General features: G+C 46.0%; 1 protein-coding gene and 1 non-coding gene across 2 annotated transcripts; both read right to left on the reverse strand.

The window, feature by feature from the left end:
- MTRFR (mitochondrial translation release factor in rescue) lies at positions 1–11729 on the reverse strand. The gene is made up of 3 exons (XM_069497252.1): positions 11653–11729; positions 2288–2593; positions 1–474 (listed from the first exon to the last, which is right to left on the reverse strand). Exons 2-3 carry the CDS (start codon positions 2567–2569, stop codon positions 256–258), a joined length of 501 nt encoding a protein of 166 aa, XP_069353353.1. The 5' UTR covers positions 2570–2593; positions 11653–11729; the 3' UTR covers positions 1–255.
- LOC138402005 (U7 small nuclear RNA) lies at positions 1228–1289 on the reverse strand. Its single transcript, XR_011236596.1, has one exon. It is a non-coding gene; the product is annotated as a U7 small nuclear RNA (small nuclear RNA).
- Positions 11730–12822: the final 1093 nt, after the last annotated feature.

The following is a 12822-nucleotide window of genomic DNA, read 5'->3' on the forward strand; positions in this document are numbered from 1 at the left end:
ACTGCCCAGGTGAAGAGCTAGAACTGTCAGCCCCCCTAGAGCTGCATCACAATGACAGCCCCTTTACTCCCCCAAAGTTGCCACTGTCCTTTTACTGTCTGAAGTGTGCACTTCCATTTACTGTAGTTTAGTCCACCGTTTACAAAACGTTGATGTCTTTTAAATCTGTCAAAAATATTCCTGTAGAAGTTCTGCGATAATGCTGGTGACGGAACTCACCACCGTTACTCGCTGGCAGCTTTGTCCGTTCTGCGTTCAGGGCACATTTTTACTCAATTCCCGGAGTTCCTTCAGTAGTTTCTTTTTCTCTAGGGTTTCCTTTGCTCTTTTTTTCCTTTCTTGCTTTTTTTTCTCTGCCTCTCGTTTTTCTTTGTGAACCGGACTGTTCTCACCATTGTAGAAAACGTCTACTTTCTCTTGTAGAATTTTCCGAGCTAGCTTTCTGTTTTGATCCACTGATCTCGTCTGATGGCACTGTAAGAGACAGTATTTTATAATGTGAAAACCACAGGATGTTACGAGATGGACAGGACCTTAGAAGTCACTAAATTCAACCTATTTGCTTTGCTGATAGGGACAGGCCCAGAAGGCAAAGCCACCTGTCAGGAGTCCCCATGAGTCGGTGACAAAGTGAAGACCAGACTCTTTCCTGCCCCTGCCCCAGGCCTCTGCCTTATTCCGCACCCCAGCTGTATTATGTGGCTTCTGCTGTGATTGTTTTATAATTAGGAGTGTTATTTTTGTTTAGAAGCAACAGTAGCCTTCAAATAACTTAAAGTCCCAAAAATAATTATGAAAACATCAACTGATGAATCTAGCTTGTGGCCAGGGACAACCACTTTGTGTGCACCATTCCTGAACATAACATTATCTGAAGGAAGAAAATAGCATCTTTGTTAGTCAGCCATAACATTCCTTAGATAACACCTTAGTTACAGGCAAGTGCCTTGCAAAGCTGTTTGATAAAAGAGAAATTCTGAAATTAGGATGAAATACTAAAAGCAAATGTGGAATAAGTTATAAAATAGGTTAAACAAAAATTAACTGTCAGGTTTCAGAATTCTGTTATTCTGATTTTTTTTTCAAGGAGGAAAAGTGATCAGGTTTTAAATGATAAGCTTTTGGCTCAAAAAACTTGGCAGAGAAATACATCTATTAGGAACATGGACTTTGGGTTTGGTCTGAGTTGACTCCTGTAAGTGGCAAGACCTTGGGCAAGTTACTGTTTTGGGTCTTCCAGTGAGGACCGGAAAACCTGCTAGACAAATTCTAGAAGAGCTGTAACACTTTGGGCAAGTTACTTAACCTCTCTGTGCTTTAGACTGCGCATCTGTACCATGATGAAAGTCATGGCCGTGGGGCTGGAGTGCTGAAAGAGCCAACGCTGCTCAGAATAGTGCCGCCCACGTTCACGTGACCTGTAAGCATCTGCTATCCCCATTGTTACACGTGAAAACCTGCCTGTGCAGCCTGTTTCCTCTGCTGCCCTGCGAGGCAAGGCTCGTGCTGCCTCTGGGCTCTCCAGTGGCCCACGAGAAGCAGGCTGCGTCTCCAGGAGCACTGACTGGGCTTGTCTTGCAGAGGCAGTGGGTTCCTACCGCCAAACCAGGAAGAGGCACAAAGCACTTCCTAGGGGTTCAGATTTTGCTGAAGGCTGGTGTTATTCTGAGCAGAGGGTTGTGTTTTATATAAAGAAGGAAGACTCGGATAGCAGCTGTGCACAGCATTTTTTCTTCTGAGGCTGAAAATGGCTGGCCTCCATTAGCTCCCTGTCAGTCCCCTCTCTCCAGAAGGGGAGTAACACATTTACCAAAAGGAGACGGGGACATCAATCAGCCAGGTCAACCAGGGGCTGAGCCTGCTCGCTGCCTGCTCAGGGACTTGGCGCCCACAGCGGTGCTGCCGAGCTCTGCGGCTGGCCTGCAGCTGGAGAGGCTTTGAAAGAACGAGCTGCCCAGGCACCTGCCTTTATCAGCCACCGCTTAGCTTTGTCAAGACACTGCTTCCCGGGCAGCAGCCAGACACCAGTACTGTCTGCCAACTGGCAGCAATACCCTGGCTCCCAAGGATGCTGGAACCAGGCTCTGAGGCCGAGTGGAGGTTCTGGCTTAGGGAGGACTGCCTTGGGGTGTGGGATGAGGTCCCGAGTGCCCTCTGCTGCTGGGCTGGAAGAGGGTGGCCTGTGCCAGAAGGAGGATGCACGTCAGCCTGTCACCATCTGCACTCAGTGAGCTCTACTGTGGCCGCAGAAGCCCCCAGCCGGGCCTCTCCCAGCAGCTGCCGCTACCTTCACCACGATGCCCGAGGGGATGTGCTTCAGCACCACACAGTTGTTGGTTTTGTTGGTTGCTTGGCCCCCTGGACCATGCCCTTTCACAAACTGCTCTTCCAGTTCGTTCTCATCCAGGGAAAGCAGAGCAGGGCAATCCTTCTTGCCTGCCGTCGGGACTGGAGTGACAGCCATTCCTGGGGATAACAATGTCATCTTCTCCCAAAGCTGGAGTCCCCATGGCACTGTGCGAATTCTGGTCAGGGATGCAGGAAAACGAAATAAACCTGGGGTGCTCATAAAGTGGCTCTGCTTGCTCTGGACCTGAATTAGACAAATAAAAAGACAGCTTTTCAGTAAGATGCATTTGCCCTCAGGATTGTACTTCCGGTTCTAAGCTTTTTATAAAACAATTCGAAGGACGACCCATCTGTTACCTTGGGTATTTAGGAAATGAGGAAAGACAGATGACTCAGCAAGACACCCCTCTCTCTGCCCAGCTCTCTCCAGCCTACCCTGGTCTGCGGTGTTCTTACCAGTCCCTGCCCTGCCGGCTAATAAATACTTTCTTACAACAGACCAAAAATATCTTCAAAGCACCCAGAGGTACCGTTTTCTCAGGAAGGAGAGGTTTTGAGTGTGAAATTCAAAGGAACACAGCTGTAATTTGATAAATACTAATAAATAGTACATCAAGCAAGAATTGGGATCTGAATCAAGTGACAGTATTTAAATGGTTGAGAATCTTTGAAATCAAAATGTAAAGATGACAGTGTGAGAGTCTATTTGATAGCTGAGCTTAAACAGTCTGACACAGTAAACATCACCATCAATCAGTGTCATGATTGTTGTTTTTTAATGTTTCCAGTTTCATGGATTTGAATGGGAACATCTGTTCCCTCGGACGCACTGCCAGTAACGTGATCCAACTGGTACTCGTCGTTAGAACTACCAAATCAACTCGTTTTTATCGAGGTGCCTGTTAGGTTCCAAATACCATGCAGGGTATAGTGAGGGATATGAGATGAAAAACAGCTAGACTTTGTCTTCATGGAGCTTACAGGCTAGTGAAGATACCAAAAAGAAAGTGTTATTTAGCAATAACACTTTACCTTCTCAAGACACAGCATAAGGTTGGAGTCACTTAGTTGACACGTGAATGGGACAGAGAATAATAGCTGTGAGGATATGGCAAATCCTACAGGCCTTTGCTTTTTTCCAGGGGTGCAAGGCAGAAGGCTCTGAGAGGTCTCCCATGTGCACAGGCGCGAGCCACCACCTGGGCCTGCTTTCTCAGCTGGAAAACGGGTGGATTAGCCCTTCTCCACCCATCCCATAAAGGCTTAAAAAAGATCAGAGAGGCAAGGCGCCATGCCATGCCTCACGCCTGTAATCCCATTACTTTGGGAGGCCAAGGTTGGGGGATAGTTTGAGACCAGCCTAGGCAACATGGCAATATCCCATCTCTAAAAAAAAAAAAAAAAAAAAAAAAAAAAGAGAAAAAAGTATTCCAGAAAGGGCTTTGTTGATACCTTTTGCAGCTTGAGACTGATTTTTAGTAAAATCTCTGTCACCCAGGTGGATTATGGGAATGACAAATGTACCACTTGCTTTGCGTGTTTTTTTGTTTTTTGTTTTTTCTTAGACAGAGTCTGGCTCTGTTGCCCAGGCTAGAGTGCCATGGTGTCAGCCTAGCTCACAGCAACCTCCAACTCCTAGGCTCAAGTGATCCTCCTGCCTCAGCCTCCCGAGTAGCTGGGACTACCATCATGGGCCACAACGCCTGGCTAGTTTTTTCTATTTTTGGTCGCCTGGCTAATTTTTTCTATTTTTAATAGAGACAGGGTCCCATTGTTGCTCAGGCTGGTCTTGAACTCCTGACTTCAAGCGATCGTCCTGCCTCAGCCTCCCAGAAGGGCTAGGATTATAGGCATGAGCTGGCCACGTATTTTTTTTTTTTTTTTTGAGACAGGGTCTCGCTCTGTTGCCCAGGCTGGAATGCAGTGGCATCATCATAGCTCACTGTAGCTTTGAAGTCCCGGGCTCAAGCAATTCTCCTGCCTCGGCCTCTTGAGTAGCTAGGACTATAGGTATGTTTTGCCACACCAGGCTAATTTTTAAATTTTTTGTAGAGACGGGGTCTTGCTATGTTGCTCAGGCTGGTCTTAAACCCCTGGCCTCAAGCAGTCCTCCTGCCTTGGCCTCCCAAAGCGCTGAGAGACAGTGGTCATCTTTAGAATGACGACACAGTATTATTCATCTCTACCTCTACTATTCCTATGGGAAGTAAATACGGTGAAACCTAACATAACATACTTTCCATGTCGATGCTAGTTTTCAATTCCATGACGGACATTATGGTCTAAACCCGTGTCTTTTTATGACATTCAGTGTGTTCTGTTAGTTCCAATGGGTAACAATTAAGATGGTATTGGCAAGGTGCTTCACGGCTGTGAAGGGATATATCTTGAAATACAATGTGCCAATGAAAGTGATATTTTTAAAATTGGTTTTGTTCAATGTGTATCAAATACTTTAGAGGTATCTTCAAGAAAAGATAAACGATAAACCCTTTCTCTGAAATCTCTACAACAAAGAATCAACTCACCTATAAACGATTAAATGAATAGACTAAGTCAATGTCCAGAATTTCCCTTTCCTTATTTCTGCTTTCAGTCCACAAAGCACGATTCCTTTGTGCATCAGACAGCTCACAGTCCCGGGACAGATTCATTAGGGAACGTGAGTCCAAGCCTCTCTTGGGGTTTCTCTTCCGCGAGTTACTAAATCTGACCGGGCAGGACAGCACTGGTATATAGTACAGTGACAAAGAGAGGAAGCAAGTCTGAGACAAGGCGAAACTCCCAGACAAAGGACAGAGAGGAGAGCGCTTTTATACGCTGCTTTGTCACCAGCCCACTGTTTGAAATCTCTACCTCTCTGTCCTAGTTCAGAGCTGACAGACACCCTGGAAGGTCTCCCACCCAACTGGAGTTGGAGCCGGTGCCCAGTGTAGAGTTACTGGCTGCTTTGTTTAACAGCTAATTCCAGCAGCCAATCAGACGACTGTAGACACTTTTAGTATCTCATGTAGCTTTGGCCCAACTCCAGTAACTGCTAAAAATGACAAACACACCCATGGTTCTACTTCCCCAAAGCCCAAAGAATACGGATTAGATTTCAGTTTTTGTGATACCCACAGAGCAACCCAAAGTCTTTGGAAAACAATAAAAGCAGCTCAAATTATAGCTCATCATGACATTAAAAAAGAGAAAAAGAAGAATGGCACAGAGAAGTGCTAGTAAAGGGAAACCGCAGTCACGACAGCTTTGCCCCAGTTCCTTTCTGGAAGTCTGAGCTCGGTGAAGGCCGGCGACTTCCCCTTGGCCCTACTCTTCCTTTTATGATGGCTTCCGCACCAAATGGCTGGGCACAGTTACAGTTAAAGCTGCTGTCATTATCTGAGTCCTGTCCAACTTGGTCAAGTTCAGAGATAATAGGTCTGAGGACTTTAGAAAAGGGAATGTTAATCTGTTCAAGAATACTTTAGCCATTCTATCTACTCAGTGTCAGGCATGGACCTCGGGAACCCAAGGAGCCTGTAACATAAAGGAGAAATTAAGACACCCATAAACACGCTACATGCCATAGCTCAGAATGGATGGCATGCTACAGAGCAGTGGTCCTCAAACTTTACTGCGCCCCCAGATCACTCGGAACCTACATTCTATTAAGTAGCCCCCTTCACTACGGGATCCAGCCAGCCCACATTCCCTCCTCTAGTTCCACATTCAACCCGATCCAAGGCAGACGTCTAGCTGCAAGGATGGTGTGTTTAACTCCACAACAAGGCCTGTGACTGGAGCAAATAATCACAGACTATAACTGCATGTATCATGGCGACACCGTGTCACCAAGAGCTCTAACGCTCTGGAGAGAGGTAAGGAGGATGGTAATGGAATGCCTTTCCTCTCGTGCCTCTAAGAGGGATAAAGGATATTTGAAGCTATTTTCAGGAAAGCATACATAAGACGTCAATCTCTGGACTCCGCCTTCTCGATACCATTTATCTAAAATTCACAGTTTAAGTATTTTTTTTAGAAAGGTAGAACACTAGTTTCCCTTAGCCACAACTTTCATGGTAAATCAGCCTTGTAGAAATTTCATTAAAACTAACCAAAAATAGGGTGCTTTAGGAAAGATGAGATGACTGTTAAACCTCTCAGCAGTCTCATCACTCAAACTTTAATGTGTATATGAATCACCAGGGAGTCTTGTTACTGTGACACTGCGTCATTGGGTCTAAGGTGGGGCCGGGGGTCTCTCTATGTTGCCCAGGCTAGATTCGAACTGAGCTCAAGTGGTCCCCCAGCCTCAGCCTCCCGAGTAGCTGGGACCACAGGCGTGCACACCACGCCGCCTTGCACTCTGCATTTCTAACCAGCTCTCAAGTGAGGCTGCTGCTGCTGCAGGGCCCACACTTTGAGTGGCCCGGCCAAGGGCTTTCAGCAAGGGGGCTGCCTGTAGCCTGGCGTTTAGGATTGTCCGACTGCTTGACGAGAGCCCGAGGATCACGACGGCAATGATGGAGACTGAGAAGGTGTAAAGGAGTATGATAGGATGGCAAGGAAGTCATCTAGAAAAAAAGAATTAAACGCATATTGATTTGAGCTAACAGAGACGGTGACATAGTAACATGGGAATTGAGAAACTGGGTCATCTGAAGAAAAAAAAGAACACCCAAAATGTCACCTCTGTTTTGTTAATATTCTAAAACAGTGCTGTCCAATAGAAATCTAATGCTAGCCACATGTGAAATTCTAAATTTTCTAGTAGTTACATTAAAAAGAATAAGCAGGGGGAGGGAGGGGCACAGGCAATATATGTAACCGAAACATTTGTACCCCCATAATATGCTGAAATAAGAAAAAAAAAAAAAAAAGCTTAGTTTAAAAAAAAAAAGAATAAGCAGATGATTAATTTGAATATATTTAACCCAATATATCCAAAACATTATTTCAACATGTAATGAATATAAAAAAGAGATAATTTTTTTAATATGAAAAGTCTTCAAAATTTGGAGTGTATTCGTACTTATAGCACATCTCAGTTCAGACCAGCCACATTTCGAGTGCTCCCCAGCCATTGTGCGGGTGGCCACGGTGGTGGATGACGTGGATCTGGAATCTTGCTACTCAAAGTGTGGTCCACAGAGCAGCAGCAGCAGCACCAGCACCACTTGCGGGAACCTGCATTTTAACAAGACTCGCAGGTGATTCAGAGGCACATTACAGTTTGACAAGTGTTGCACTAGACCACAGGAATCAGCAAGTTCTGCGGGCTGCTACGACAGACACTTTGAAAAGCTGTTGTTTCTTATTTTTGTAACATTTAAGGAGTTAGGACCAGAATTCAGGAGTGCTCATTTCCTACTTACTCCCATCCTGTCTCTCCCTCAATCAGGAGCTGGAACCACAGGTCTCAAAACAATGACCTAATGCATGGTTAAGGACCAAACACAGTGAGCTTAAACAGACCAAGGAGCAGTGTTGCTGCTTTGAAAATACAAAACGGCCAGCTGATGGCACCAGAAGCTTAAGTGCGAGGAGAATGATTTTCTAGGAAATGCTTGATAATAATTCATGTTTCAAAAGTGTGTTTTTGTGCTCCCTGCAAAATGGAAGTTAAAAAAAAGTAGCCTTTCTCCTTCACATCTAGCTCATCCTCCAGTTCTAGATGCCTAAAGTCCTTGTTGTAAGAGTGGAGACACCTCTCCACACGGAATCGCTGAGTATTGCAGGTTAGCCTTGAAACAGACCAGGTAGGTCATTGCCTAGGTGTGGGGTTTTACCGTGAAGATGAAGAACGCTTCATCCACAGTAAGTGTTTACAGATAATTATTTCTCAAACAAAGAAAGCATAATGGATTGAGCAGAAAACGCAGAGCTGTTTGTTATCTTTGATTTTGGGGAACAAGAGGAAAAGAAGACTATTCAGTCTGGTCTAAATTTAATAGGCTTCTTGCTGCTGAATTCAGGAGACAACTAATGAAGTATTTAAAGAGAAAAGTATTCAATTCACACTCTACCAGCTTCCACAGAGAATTACACCTGTCCTATTTATGTGCATCACATTTCTTCTATTTAAGGCATCTAACAGGAACTTTATAATATTTTTTGGAGACAGGTTCTCATTCTGTTGCCCCGGCTGGAGTGTAGTGGTGTCATCACAGCTCACTGCGACCTCAAACTCCTGGATGTAAGCGTATAAAAAAAACTCCTGGGTTCAAGTGATCCTCCTGTCTCAGCCTCCTGAGTAGCTGGGACTACAGGCATGCGCCACCATGCCTGGCTAATTTTTTGTAGAGATGAGGTCTCACTATATTACCCAGGCTGGCCTCAAACTCCTGGCCTCAAGCCATCCTCTTGCCTCAGCCTCCCAAAAGGCTAGGATTACAGGCGTGAGCTACTGTGCCTGGCCTGGAACTTTATACAATTTATCAACTACACTGTTAAAACAGAAACACATAAAAAAGCAGCAATAGTAGCACTCTACATTTTCTAGAAGTGTCATAGCTTATATTACCATTAATGATGCCCTGTATTTGTTTAGGACTTAAACATTCCCAAAGCACTTTCAAAGTTATTGTATGTAACACATATGAAGAAAATAAGGGGTGCACACTATGTGTGGACTATCTCAGGAAGACTTACTTTGGAAAATCATTAGGTTTTCAATTTTTGAAATTAAATTCATCCTTTCAATAGCTTGTTTCATTACTAGATCTGTTCTTTTCCCAGTTCCTTGGGCAATGTTAGCTCATTTCTCTTAACTTTCTCTTCTTGACTCTCTCCCTTTTTTTGTTCCAGAAAGGCCACACCGCACAGGAGTGTGAGCTTTGTAGTCAGTGTGCCCCACTTTCAATGTCTCAACTCCATGATTCACTTTCTCTGCAACTTTGGCCACTTTTCCTCATTTGTAAACCTAGGGTGAGAACAAAGTCATATATGTTGCCACAAACGTAAAGCACCTAGTGCTCATTAAATGTTAGTACTTCAGGTCCCCAACTACAAGGCTGAAGAACCTCTTACTAACATACTACATAAGCTGTGGTCTTATGGCACAAACCCAATCCAGAAACTGATTATTGCATGGGCTCAGAGCGAAAGGCATCCAGAACAGTGACTTGCAAATTATGTTACGTGGTATGGTCCAATTTAAGAAGTACATGGAGTAGTATGGTCCAATTTAACATGGAAACCACAACATTACTGGAAAAATGCTATTTGGTGGGGTCATAGTTCTGGTCTATGAAATCAGGTGCCAAGGAGATTATTATGATGCCACAAATACAGCCTGACATCTTAGCTGGCTGATGTTGAAAGATAAAAAACCACCTTCACGGAAGTAAATCCTGGTTTGAACATGAATATCTTTAGGAATTATGTAATGTAGAAAAAAAATCATGTAGAAAGATGGGAAAGATTAAAGTTTTATTGTTTCTCAGTTTTTGCTGTGGAGAAGTTCCTCCAAACAATAAACCGTTTGGACATAAAAATCAATGACACAAAGTAACACCCTGGTTAAGACTCTAAATGCCTCAAGCTACTGTTACTGAATAGCCTGATCCCATGGAAAAGATCTCCACTCAGAAAGCTGTCAATTTAAAGTCTTCAAGACAAATGAGAAATACTTGAATAATTCTAGCTTATGATAAAATTGTATGGTAACCGTACATTGTAAGGCCGTAAAGTAGTGGTGTAAGTTTGCTTACAAGTAGTGCAACATCTCCAGTATGGGGGGGGGGGAGGTTATTTAGATTAGATGAACAGTTATACTTAATACATTCACTTGAATTTTTGAAGCCTTCTACTCTGTTTTCCATATTCAGAAATAATTTTTTTTGGCTTTACAAACTACATTTTAATCTGCTGATAAGGCTTTGAAAAACGCATTTCTTCTGCCTAGTACTTTCAGTCAAAGGCAATTCCCAGGTTTAATTTTTTTAAATGAAGACCTTACCAAAGAGCTAAACCTAAGGTAAGAAGTATGGTGTAAATAACCTTACCAAAATATGTCACTGCATGAGTCGGTTTACAAGATAATGCAGATAATCAGAATACTAGTTCCTAAACATGTTGGCTTATTAAAACATTAATGGATTAAAAAAATTACCTAAAATCACATGGCCAAAAACAAAAAACATACACACCCAAACCGAACACAGCCCATTGCATTCTGTAGCCAAAGGCAATGATGTACTGTCTCTTACATGGTTAATACCTAATCACTAGCACTCACTTTTGGGATTAATGTTTTTCTTGTGGGGTTAACATTGTTCTTGTAGGGAAACACACCTCTCTGCCTAGAGCTGTCTCAGGAATTCACACTCCTCAATTCTGTGGGTGCAAGATTCTACAGTGACTCAAACAATAGATTGTGTGACCAACTGAAGTTAGTGCTAAAACGGTTGCTTTTCTTTGGTGGTCTTGAAAATGTGGTCACTGAAAACAGAGCCCTGTGCTTAAAGACAATTTTGGTGTTACATGAGCATAATACTGACTGGTGGATTAACACAATTAGGGGTGTGTGTCAATTTAAGCTTGAGATCTTACGTACACTGATGGGGTTTTGGACAGAGATTGAATTTTTACTGTTGAAAAGGAATTGGTAAGTATTCTTAGGAGGCTCAGATGAGATGGGATGCCTCTACAGATCTGTCATTCCAGGGGCAAATAAAATACACCTCCCGTGTCCTGGCTTCTCACTGCTCCTTTTATCATACCTAAGTGATAGTGCTTGGGAATTCCCCTTACTACGGGCCAGGACACTGGAGGGAAATCTGAGAGCTGGAAGAGCCTTAAAGGCTAACTAGGCTGAAAAATAGGGGCTAAACAGCGCGCCTGGAAAGGCTGGGGGCCCGCGGGCAGGAGGGGGGGGGGTTCTCTGTGGCCCTTCAAACGCCTAGCAAGGGCAGTGTTGACACCTACTATGTGCCAGGCCTAAAACAGGCTCTGGTGCGTGGTCAGAGCTCCATCCCACTCTGCCGAGCAAGTAAATGAGGATCCTTGTATTTCTCCTTGGGCCTCTGTGGAACTGTTTTCTCCAGGGCGGTCTCTCTTCCTCTCTCCCACCCCGCAGTGCTGGAAAAGCCCCAGGCCCGACCTCCCGCAACCTAGGGTACATCAGGCCCAGAGGAAACGAAGCTCAGGTGTCAGGGCAGGCTCCAGCTCACTGCCAGCGGGGCCTCAACTAAGCTGGTTGCGCGACTCGGGGTAGCAAGCCGGGAAAAGCGCAGGAATCCTGGCTCTTTGTCCGGTATCCAAAGCCCTCGACAGTCGTAGGCAGCCGTAAGCATACCTGGCTTTCCCGCGGACGCTTACCTGGTGTCAGGATCGGCCTCCCGCCCCCAACGTTCTGGGAGACCTGGATCACCGCAGAAGAGAGTTCGCAACGCGTTCCTGGGTCTGCGCACGCGCGGTACCCTTGTCCCGGCTTCCTTCACCGGCCTGAGGCTCATTCTTACTAACTGCGCATGCGAGAAGCTGAAGCTTCTTTCCCGCGTGGCAGCGGCAGGTTCCCAGAGAGCCAATCAGAGGGGGCGACTTGACCGCAGTCCCACCCCCACGGTCACTCCCCCGGTGTTGGACATCCCTCTGGCGGGAGAGGCGCAGACGGGGGGACGCCCCCTCCGCGCTCGGCTGTCCCCGCCCCCTTCCCAGCGGCCAATCGCTGGCGAGACGCCGGGCGCGCGCACGCTCTCTCGAGTTTAACGGTCGCGAGAGGCCGCTCGCCCTACCCTGACATCGGCAGCGGGAGCGGCGGCCAGGTAAGCGGCCACCGGCCTGCGGGGAGCTGCCGGCTGCGGGGTACAGGAGATGAGACTTAGGAGACACCGTCTTAGCGGACCTTTGGGTGTACTGAGGGGGTCAGAATGAGGGGACACGACTGCCAGGTGACGCGACCCCACCGCAGCCCTCTGGCGTGTGGGGGCTCCGCTGGGCTGCCGAGCGCCTTTTCTAGGCTCCGTATCTTTGAATGACACCCACGCGGCCCAATGGCAGAGCGCTCTTCCCAAGAGGCGGGGGGCTTGTGGTTTTTTTTTTTTTTTTTTTTTTGGACTAGGTGCCTCGGCTTCCTTTTGGAGTCACGGTTGTCGTTGCTGGAGCGGTGGCTTTTCCTCTGTCCTCTCCGCTTTCTGTGGCTTAGGCGACTGCGTGGGTTCTCCCTCGCCTTCCCACTTGGACCGGATAAGCCGCCACCAGCAGTTGAGGTCGGGCTGTGAGCTCGAGAATAGCAGGACCTGGCCTCAGCTCCCCTGAAGCCACCTTTCTCTCCCCGCGGTCGCCTTTTTTTTTCCTTTAATGTCCTCCCCCCCACCCCGTACCCCACCCCCGCTGGAGAAGCATCCTTGAATTTCTAGTGGTTTTCCATCTGGCTCTACTGCATCCGGATTGCCTCAGCGGGGGAAATAATAGATGGGGTTGCAGATCCCCCTCCCTGGAGAGCTTGTGTTTTCCTGGTATAGAGCAAGGTGATTTGAATCCAGGTAT

Source organism: Eulemur rufifrons, chromosome 21 (genome assembly GCF_041146395.1).
Source record: "Eulemur rufifrons isolate Redbay chromosome 21, OSU_ERuf_1, whole genome shotgun sequence".
Lineage (NCBI taxonomy): Eukaryota > Metazoa > Chordata > Mammalia > Primates > Lemuridae > Eulemur > Eulemur rufifrons.